Source organism: Malaya genurostris, chromosome 3 (genome assembly GCF_030247185.1).
Source record: "Malaya genurostris strain Urasoe2022 chromosome 3, Malgen_1.1, whole genome shotgun sequence".
Taxonomy (NCBI): Eukaryota; Metazoa; Arthropoda; class Insecta; order Diptera; family Culicidae; genus Malaya; species Malaya genurostris.
Genome location: NC_080572.1, coordinates 45,061,346 through 45,072,966, shown reverse-complemented (window position 1 = coordinate 45,072,966; position 11,621 = coordinate 45,061,346). Strand labels below are relative to the sequence as shown.

At 34.7% G+C, this 11,621-nt stretch overlaps 1 protein-coding gene across 1 annotated transcript; it reads right to left on the bottom strand.

Moving 5' to 3' along the window:
- Positions 1–1,795: 1,795 nt before the first annotated feature.
- Positions 1,796–2,976, bottom strand: LOC131438827 (larval/pupal cuticle protein H1C-like). The gene is made up of 2 exons (XM_058609147.1): positions 2,830–2,976; positions 1,796–2,648 (listed from the first exon to the last, which is right to left on the bottom strand). Exons 1-2 carry the CDS (start codon positions 2,839–2,841, stop codon positions 1,926–1,928), a joined length of 735 nt encoding a protein of 244 aa, XP_058465130.1. The 5' UTR covers positions 2,842–2,976; the 3' UTR covers positions 1,796–1,925.
- Between the last annotated feature and the right edge of the window lie 8,645 nt (positions 2,977–11,621).

Genomic DNA, 11,621 nt, shown 5'->3' with positions numbered 1-11,621 from the left:
TCTTTATTATTTCCTAAAGCCAATTGGAGTTTCAATTTAATAATTGACCCTTTTGAGACTTAGTTCTGACTCCTACTGCGTCCTTTAGTTCATCCAATAGCTAAATTTGAATAGAAATGATGTGCTGATACAAACAAACTCGAAATATTTTAGACAATTGTAAAAAAAATGTATAAAAATTTTAGGTTATTTTATAATTTATAGAAGTTAATCGTTTGATTCAAATAATATGATATTTAATAAAATAACAGTAATATGATTTATTAAATTCGAATCGTTGTGACTATATTAGAATGATATCCTAATACAGGCGAAGAAAAACTTATGTAAATTACCTTAAGAAATAAACGTATTTATGGAAACAAAAATAGTGAATACGAAACGGTTTCTCGAATGGTGCAATAAACATACGATTTTCTTGTTTTTCTATAAGTAAGAAAATGGTCAATTATTATGAAATTCTTGGACCCAGTAATATCTTGTTTTCATGAAAAGAAGAACTAATGTACAATTTTATTTTTCTGTGCATGCTCATAGGGTAACGGCTCCCTATTTCATCTGAGCTCCTATTTCCATCTCATCCAGTCACTTCATTACTTTAAACATGAATAATATTTTACAACCTATCTGAACCAAACTGTGCAATGTTTTGAAATGATTATAAAAGCTATTGTCACACTTTTCCATTGAAAGAAATGGTTTTAAATTCTTCGGTGATCGTTTTTTTCATTTAAAATAAACTCACTTTTCAATTTAGGACACATTTTCGTCTCAAGATTTACAGTTCGTTATGTTTCTGAATATCTACTAATCGATTCGTCTCAAAACATGATCACATCAACATAATGCTGTTAAATGTGTGAGTTTCATCGGCTGTGCACAGAGATGCCAGATGTTTTCATAGAAAATATGTATTACTTTGTATAAAAAGTCTATATCTGCTCTATCTGTTTTCACTAATAAAATGATGTTAAAAGATAGTTCTTTATTTCCACTTTAACATGTGATTTATCCGTTGAATAATAAACTTTTAAAGAATCGCTGAAACCAAATACTAATAGATACTCAGAGAGAAAAGTCTAATTTTTACTTCTCACTTTTTATGAACCTGTACAAATCTGTATTAAATTTAAGAATTCTTTATAAAATCTGAACTTTTATTTAAATCAGTATGCGAACGCAAAAATCTATACAATACAGATAAATCTGTATAAATGGCATCTCTGGCTCTGCATTTTGTTTTAAGAAAGGCTGATGACAATTTCTCTTTTTGGTTTTATTTAAAGTTCACTAAATTAAATTTACAGTCAAATTTTAAATTCAAAGCGAAAGGTAACGGAAACGACCGGAAAATTACGTTAAAATGACTTCAAACTGGTTCTAAAAATATCGTGTGTTGTCTCATAGTTGGCATTAGGCCGTTTTTAAGAAGAATTCTGACATTTTGAACCTGAGAGTGTAATAGTGGAATATTTTGTTTTGACTGCTGTCGCCATTGCTAATTTATAGGATGAATAAGGGACCAACGATAGGATGGGTAAAAATCCATTGAGATGAAATTAGGAGCAGAGTAGTGAACACATCATAAGTGTTTTTAGCTGTTTTATGAATATTAGGCTAATTTTCAAGAATTGTGAATCAATTCTCAACTTTGAGCAAAGCGAATGAAGCAGTAATATGAAACAGTTATAGTGATTTGAGTGGCTAAATCGGGGTTTTGAGGCGACGTCCTTACAAATGAGATGAAATAGGGAGCCCTTACCCTACATAGATGAATTCGAATAAATCAAACAGATTGTTACAGTTTATCAATCAATAAATATATTCAACAAAATCGTTCAACATATTAGGCACTGGTAATATTCACAACATCGATCACTTGTTCATACTTGCGTGAGGTCATTCTTCTAAGCAAACACAACTGCTCACCAGGCGTAGTGAGCACTGTTATCCTCGTAGCTAACGTGGGCAACCTGAGCAGCTGGCGAGTAGCTCAACGATTTGGTGGCAAGAACTGGAGCAGACTGAGCATAGATGGCTGGCTGTTGAACCAGGGTCTTTGAGTAGATGGGCTGTTGAACAAGAGTCTTGGCATATGTGGGTTCCGAAATATAAGCCTTAGTGTATGCTGGTTCCGACACATAAGCCTTAGCGTATGCTGGTTCCGAAACATAAGTTTTAGCGTATGATGGTTCAGCGACAATAGCCTTGGTGTAAGCTGGGTGGGACACGTAGGTCTTGGCAACTGGAGCGTATTCTAGCTTCTTGACGATCGGAGAGCTGTATGCGATTGGGGCTTGGTATGCCACGGTTTTGGCAGCATAAACTGGAGCAGAGTGAGCATAGACGGGCTCTGATACCAGGGTCTTGGCATAAGTCGGCTGCTGAACTAGGGTCTTGGTGTAAGTTGGTTGAGCCACAATGGTCTTCAGGAGGGATGGCTCTTGAACAGCGTACGACTTGGTAATTGGAGCGGCATATTGCACCGCGGGTTCAGCATAGGCCAGAGTTTTGGCCACGGCAACGCTCGGAGCATGGTGAGTGATCGAGCTGTAGCTCACGGCAGGAGCAGATGAGTAGGAATGATGGGGATCGGCTTCAATGAATCCAGCGCTAGCGTAGGCCAGCGAGGCGAACAATACAACCATCTACACACAAAAAAAAATGAAACATCACATATGATTAGAACACACAGAACATCACATTGAACACTTGGTTTTATTTTTCAAAAAACAGTCCATTCGAAGCCAAATAATTGAATTTCACTAAGCCACTGAATCACCTTTTAAAACCAACCAATCTTTCTTAAACAGCGATTCTGTCGCTTACCTTAAATGCCATTATGTTGAAAACTCGCGATTTTTCGCTGAACCGATTTAGTCGAAATAAAGTTAGTCAGAGCAATGATACAATTCTGTCGGCTGAGCCCAATATTTATATAAAAATCTAAACACTATGAGAGTACTGCCCATCACCATCCTCATTCGAACCAAAGAAGAAGAGAGGATGACCTTCCCAGATGGTCGAGGAAAAAATAAACTATCACATCGAGTTATAATAAATCGCACCCCGAAGTCTGTAAAGACCTCTCTGAATGGGCCCGAAGGCGCGACGATCGGCGATGGACGATAGTAACTACGATTTATGCCCGCGATGGATGAGCGCGGAGGATGCGCGCGGAAGAGCCATTCTACAAGTGTTTACAGTCGCAATGGGCACTGATTCATTTGGTTTGGAACTGCTTAACCACGCGTGTGGGCCCGCAGGCATCCGATGCAGTGTTGTTAAACCATGTACCTCGTGGCTGCTTACATCTGCTTATTTTTTAAAGCTCAAGTAACACGAATATATTCAAAAACAGTTCCATTATTTGGCAACACTGATATACGCCTTTCGGCGATATACAGATCGAGAGTAGAACCCCTTTAGACAAGCACCGGCAACGAAACGGAATAGAATTTATGAATCGTTTTTCGTTGTTGTAACTCCTGACGGTTTCTAATTTTTATGACTCTTGAACCCTCCGAGGTAACGTATCGGTTCTCCAACCATGACGTCACCGTCAAGTTAACCTGCCGGCGACCTTCCGAGGCCCCACCACAACCGACAATTGAGACGATCGATGTCCGGTTTGTGTGAGGTTAATTACCTTCCTAGTCGGTAGTGGAGCAATCTAATTCACATAACCATTATGAACACTTATTAAGATTTGTTTTATGGTTGCACCTTAAATTAATCACTGGTCTGTGGCTTTGAGATTGATGATAGGCGTATAGCCGAATTTGTTTCTCACGTTTTGTCTCTGAATTACGGTAGACGTTTGTCATAGCTAGAGAGCCCGTTTGGACTAACGCGACCTTGGCCAAGGAAGTCTTGGGCTTTCGTCAGCTTGAAGAATTATTGAGGAAATTAGTCTACTATTGGTCGCTTCACAGAATCGGATGATTGGAGCGATCGCTGCATGGGGTCTCAAAGGTCATTATTATATACTGCGGCACACTTTAATTGGGTTGACGACGGTAGTTTTACAATTATGAGGGTTTCCAATTCATTGTTCGGTGCGGAAAATACTATCTTCTTCTGCTTTTGTGGTGATAGTTGTGTTAAATATGAGTATTTGTCTTGGCTCGGAGAACTCTCAGATAACAATATCACAATATTGCAATTATTCTTTTCAAAAAATGTCTGTTGAAATGTCTTCTAAACTGATATACTGAGGATGAGTGCAAATAGCCTTCGAAATACTTGTATCTGTCTGTCTCTATTACGTTAGTATTATAACGAAATAGTTAAAATTCTTCATAGTGGAATTTAAGGGAAATTTCTTTTTTTCGAAAACGGTTTATATCTGTTGACTTTGTCATAATCATTTAGGTCAACGACATTGTTGTTTTCAAATACTGTCAGTTGGTTGAGAACGATGACAGCAAAACGAAAAAAACTCTGCTTAATCTACTCAGTCGTTTGATGAAGGCATCATTCATCTTATTCTAACATTCGAATCTGACACGAATTTGCTCTGATTATTTCTGACAAAAAATCATCTAGATTGATTCAACATTTTTGAAATCAAAAGTATCCGTGATAATACATTTGAACTTGACCATTGGTTACTTCCTGAAAAAAATGTGCGGGTAGAAAAACAGTGATATTTTGTCATTTAGGGGTTTGGTACCTCATGTGTACCGTTTTGTGCTAAAGTGCACATGACTAGTTTTCATTTTTACGTTTCGCATTCAGCTCATCAGTGCGTCAGCAGTTTATGTTGAACTGCTAACGCCACCTAACGGTTCAACATAAACCGCTGAACAGACGTAAAGTATTTGCTACTTACAAATCACTTCATTGGCTCCGAAGTGCCATGTCTATCCTGACAGATTGTAGTCATTTTGGAATGCGAAACGTAAAAATGAAAACTAGTCATGAGCACTTTAGCACAAAACGGTACACATGAGGTACCAAACCCCTAAATGACTACAATCTGTTGGCGGCCAGTATGTCGTCAATTTGTTTTGTTCTTTCGGCACGTCAGGATAGACATGGCACTTCGGTGCCAATGAAGTGATTTGTAAGTAGCAAATACTTTACGTCTGCTCAGCGGGTTATGTTGAACCGTTAGGTGGCGATAGCAGTTCAACATAAACTGCTGACGCACTGATGAGCTGAATGCGAAATGTAAAAATGAGTGATTTTTTGGTTACATCACTCCGGCATCGGAAGTATCTCCAATGTTATCTTCAAATCCTTATTATGTCCTTTTTTTAAATAACTATTTATTGGAATATGAGTTAAAATTAAATTATTAAGATTTAAATTGTGTGTTCAGCCACAAGTGGTGACTTTTCAGCCCTATTATATATATGATTTGGTTATTACCATGAGGACATCATTAGCTTCCGCAATTCTGAGATTTTTGTGTAGGGAAAATTCTAAACCTACTTGTATTGTGTAATTAGGAAAAGGAACTTATATATTAACTTACTAACTAATACAGAGAGCGAATCGATTCAATTGAAGATTGCATCGATTTTAGTCGGAATTTGCTTATAATATTATGTGACATTACATCTGATGGTTCTATATTTGTGAGTCTGTGTAACTCATTTGTACTAAACCAGGGAGGATCAAAATCATTTTCAAAATTTTATTCTGAATCCTTTGAAGCGTTTTCTTCGCTTATTATGTCCTTATATCACACTTATTACAGCCAATTGATATTCAAACTTGATTCACAACGCACTACCTTTCAAACGAGCCTTAGTTTGTAGTAATTGGTTCAGCCATCTCCGTGAAAATAGAGCGGAGATAAAAAAATTCGTTGTGACGGTTACGTCACTTATACCACCAGGAATGGTAGTCAATTGACCTTCTAACTTGATTTACAACCCAAGTGTAGTGTTCAAACAAACCTAAGTTTGTTAAAATCGGCTCAGCAATCTCCTAGAAAATTGAGCACTGAGAAATTTTTTTCAAAGGTACACACACAGACATTTCTCGGTTTCGTCGAGCTAAGTCGAATGGTGTATAACACTAGGGGTCTCCGGAGCTCCGATCAAAAGTCGGTATTTTCAGCAATCCTATTACCCTAGAGAAAGGCAAAACTAGAAACGCTTCATGTTGAAATATTTAAAAACAATTAACCAGAAACATTTCGTAATAAAATATATAAATGTCTATTGGAGGTCATTAATATCAGTTACATACTTGCCGTTTTATATACAAAATTAAGTCAAAAAAATAAATCACTAAAATTTTCGCAAATTATTATCACCTCGTCAAACTTACGCATTTTTCATTGTTCAAAATTGATTATATCTTCATGTTAACAGTATAATAATTACCTCAATAAATACTTGAAGAATTTGTTCCATTGAACTTTATTGATTCCTTTTAGAGTCAGCTAGAGAGAAAACTTTACGTCTGCTTAGCGGTTTATGTTGTACTGCTGAGTGGCGTGGTAGTTGTTCGGGCGTGAACTAGTAGAACCTACTAATCTAAGTTGTTTTGAGCAAGAATTACAAAAATTTTTCTCGTTTTTGCAGTATTGCTCTAAATGACGGCTTGAAGTCACCATGTAATTCCAGAACCGGGAGTCCGATCTGGACAAACCTAATGAATTTCGTGTAAGACCGTAAGACATTTCATTTGAATCTAAATTTGTGAATATCGGTTGAGTCGTCGCAGAGTAAAGTAAGTGAGTTCCATTTTGGAGCATTTGATTACACCTCCTGGTTCTGCCGGAACCAGGGGTTGGATAGTACCTATTATTTTTCTCCGGTCAACACCAGACCATGTCGTAAAGGCTACAATTGCAGGAGTTTCTTTTCTTCTATTTTCAGCTCTTGTTTACTAAACTATCACTTTGTTGAACAAAGTGTTTTTTATTTATTCCGTATTTTTCGAGACAATGTTTTCTTATATGTTCTTTCGAGCTTTTAAGAATACTCTAATTTGACAAACTAATTTCGTTTTTTCATGTTCTTTCACGTTTTTATAATAATTAGATCGTATTATCTACCAAGATAAATCCTGATCAATTCCTTGCCTCGCTAACATTACTCCTTTTCTGTGACATTGTGGTGGTGCAGAGAATTCAAGTGTTGAACTAACATTCGTCTCCTTTCTAGAGTGATCTGCATGAGCGTGGCATTCTACGTTATTGGTCATTTTATTCTCAAAATCAGTTTAAGTTGAACGTTGAGCAACTATTCCCAAGTATCATGTATTTGGTATATTGAACCAAACAATTTCAACAATTTCAATTTTTTCTGATCAATCCCGGGAAACTCACGGGCGGTCAACTAAGCTATTTCTGGTATTTCCGGAATCGGATTCCGGAGACAGGTATAAGCGATGTGAGTTACAATGCCTGTGAGCTTATTTTCTACTTTTGAGATATTAGCTCTTCTTTACATCTTCTTCCATAAAAGAAAACTGTTGAATTCGTCATCAATCTGTAATTCCGAAACCGGAGGTCTAATCCATATGAAATTTGAATACTTTTTATGGGACAATAATACCTGTCATTTAAGCCTGCGTTTGTGAAATTCGTCTCATCCATTTCGAAAAAAAGTGAGTGCATATTTTTATGATTTGAATGGTATATGAAATTCGGCCCTCCGCTCTCGGGTACGAAAGTCGGTTTTCACAGTAATTGCGAAGTCTTTCTTTATGAGAAATAAACTGAAAGGACAGTACTCAGTTGTTCAGTTTTTGCAGTGTCAATTGAAATTTAGTTAAGGGGCAATTTACAATCTTGGATGATGATGTTTTTTTCACGAAAATTTATCTAGCGGTAGCGGAGACAACTGCTTTTTAGTTTTGTAACAATGGATTGTTTCTTAAGATTGTAAGCTAGACCGTGAAAGTCAGTTGCATCTTTGACATAACTTATATCTCTTTCAATCGACTGAGATAGCACTGGTCAAATGAGGTTCAGGTTACCTTTGCAGTTGGTTCAAGATAATAGTTAATAGAAATGCCAATTACAGATTGTACTTAAATGTATTGCTTTCTCAATAAATTTTAGTTTTGAATACTTTGAAACTCGCCTCAATGCATTCAGAAAAAGATGAAAATTATTGATTTAAAAATGCTTGAGATAGTTGGAAACATGAATGTCATCAGCCATCATTTGTTTATTAAACCGACCGTAATAATTGTGTACCATCCAGTTGATTTTCTTTTATTTAGAAGATATTTTTATTCAGGCCTATTTGCGTACAAGCTTTTCGTGGCCGATTGAGCCAATTTTTTAATTTTTTTTTAATAACTATTTATTGGAATATGAGTTTAAATTAAATTATTAAGATTTAAATTGGGTGTTCAGCCACAAGTGGTGACTTTTCAGCCCTATTATATATATATATATATATATATATATATATATATATATATATATATATATATATATATATATATATATATATATATATATATATATATATATATATATATATATATATATATATATATATATATATATATATATATATATATATATATATATATGTCTAGAAGAGCAACTCCAGTGGATAACCCAGAAGATTTATTTGCTTTTATCATGTTCGTTACTCTGACAAGTTGATCAAAGTCACATTTGTAGTGAACCGATTACACATGCTGACTTTGACTCAGATCATCTTCCTGTAACATTCAGACTTTCCAACGAAGCTATAATTAATCCTATTAGTTCTATATTCAACTATCATAGAGCTAATTGGTTGGATTACAGATCTCACATTGAAAATCATGTGGATCATGAAACTATTTTAGAAAATTCTGCGGACATCGACACAGCAATTGATAATTTGAATCATTACATTATCGAAGCTAGAAATCTTTCAGTTCCCAAAAATCAAACTAAAATAAATTCTCCTATCATCGATGACAATCTTCAACTGCTCATTCGGTTGAAAAATGTTCGTCGACGACGAGCGTATCAACGTTCTCGTGATCCTGCTATGAAAAACATAGTTAAGTATTTACAAAAAGAAATTAAACATAGATTTACTATTTTGCGAAATGAAAATTTCTCTAAAGAAGTTGAACAAATTAAACCATATTCTAAACCTTTCTGGAAACTTTCTAAGGTTCTTAAGAAACCTCAGAAACCAATTCCTGCTCTCAAGGAAGGAAATCAAATACTTCTTACAAATGGCGAAAAAGCTCAAAAACTTGCTCAGCAGTTTGAGAGTGTACACAATTTTAATTTGAACGTTGTGAGTCCTATTGAAAATGAAGTCTCACTGAAATATGAGCATATTTCAACCCAAGTGTTATCACACGATGAAATTATTGAGACGAATTTTGATGAAATTAAATCAATTATTAGGAAACTCAAAAACATGAAGGCTCCTGGTAATGATGGAATTTTTAATATTCTTATTAAAAATCTTCCCGATGTTGCCTTGAGACTCCTGGTTAAAATTTTCAACAAGTGTTTTTCATTAGCTTACTTCCCAAATAGATGAAAAAACGCCAAAGTAATTCCTATCCTGAAACCTGATAAAAATCCAGCAGAAACATCAAGTTATCGACCAATTAGCTTACTTTCTTCTATCAGTAAACTTTTTGAAAAAATTATCTTGTTGAGAATGATGTCTCATATAAATGAGAATTCAATTTTTTTACCAAAACAGTTTGGATTTCGTCATGAACATTCAACTACTCATCAACTTGTCAGAGTAACGAACATGATAAAAGCAAATAAATCTTCTGGGTTATCCACTGGAGTTGCTCTTCTAGACATAGAAAAAGCATTCGACAGTGTTTGGCACAAAGGTTTAATAGCAAAAATGTCTGATTTCCAGTTTCCTATTTATTTGATCAAAATGATTCAAAATTATTTAACTGGTCGTACTCTTCAGGTTAGCTATCAGAATTGTAATTCTGAATTGCTACCCGTACGAGCCGGTGTTCCGCAGGGTTCGAGCGTAGCTCCAATCTTGTATAATATTTTCACTTCTGATCTTCCAAATCTACCCGTTGGTTGTCAGAAATCGTTATTCTGTGACGACACAAGTATGTTAGCCACAGGTAGAAATCTAAGAGTGATCTGCAGTCGCCTACAAAGAAGTTTAAATATTTTCAGTGATATATATATATATATATATATATATATATATATATATATATATATATATATATATATATATATATATATATATATATATATATATATATATATATATATATATATATATATATATATATATATATATATATATATATATATATATATATATATATATTCAATTGAAGATTGAAGATTGAATCGATTTTTGTCGGAATTTGCTTATAATATTATGTGACATTACATCTAATGGTTCTATATTTGTGAGTCTGTGTAACTCATTTGTACTAAACCAGGGAGGACGCTTCAAAATCATTTTCAGAATTTTATTCAGAATCCTTTGAAGCGTTTTCTTCCTGGTGGAACAACAACTTGACCAAATTGGTACTGCATAAAGCATGGCTGGTCTGAAAATTTGTTTATAAATTAACAACTTGTTTTTTAGACAGAGCTTAGAATTTCTGTTTATAAGAGGATATAAACATTTAATATATTTATTACACTTTGCCTGGATTCCTTCAATGTGATCCTTGAAAGTGAGTTTTTTGTCATACGTTAAACCTAAGTATTTAGCTTGATCAGACCATGTCAATTCCAAGCCATTCAATTTGAGAATGTGATTATTGTTTGGTTTAAGGAAAGAAGCTCTTGGCTTATGAGGAAAGATAATTAATTGCGTTTTTGCTGCATTTGGTTTCATTTTCCATTTTGACAGATAATCACTGAAAATATTTAAACTTCTTTGTAGGCGACTGCAGATCACTCTTAGATTTCTACCTGTGGCTAACATACTTGTGTCGTCACAGAATAACGATTTCTGACAACCAACGGGTAGATTTGGAAGATCAGAAGTGAAAATATTATACAAGATTGGAGCTACGCTCGAACCCTGCGGAACACCGGCTCGTACGGGTAGCAATTCAGAATTACAATTCTGATAGCTAACCTGAAGAGTACGACCAGTTAAATAATTTTGAATCATTTTGATCAAATAAATAGGAAACTGGAAATCAGACATTTTTGCTATTAAACCTTTGTGCCAAACACTGTCGAATGCTTTTTCTATGTCTAGAAGAGCAACTCCAGTGGATAACCCAGAAGATTTATTTGCTTTTATCATGTTCGTTACTCTGACAAGTTGATGAGTAGTTGAATGTTCATGACGAAATCCAAACTGTTTTGGTAAAAAAATTGAATTCTCATTTATATGAGACATCATTCTCAACAAGATAATTTTTTCAAAAAGTTTACTGATAGAAGAAAGTAAGCTAATTGGTCGATAACTTGATGTTTCTGCTGGATTTTTATCAGGTTTCAGGATAGGAATTACTTTGGCGTTTTTTCATCTATTTGGGAAGTAAGCTAATGAAAAACACTTGTTGAAAATTTTAACCAGGAGTCTCAAGGCAACATCGGGAAGATTTTTAATAAGAATATTAAAAATTCCATCATTACCAGGAGCCTTCATGTTTTTGAGTTTCCTAATAATTGATTTAATTTCATCAAAATTCGTCTCAATAATTTCATCGTGTGATAACACTTGGGT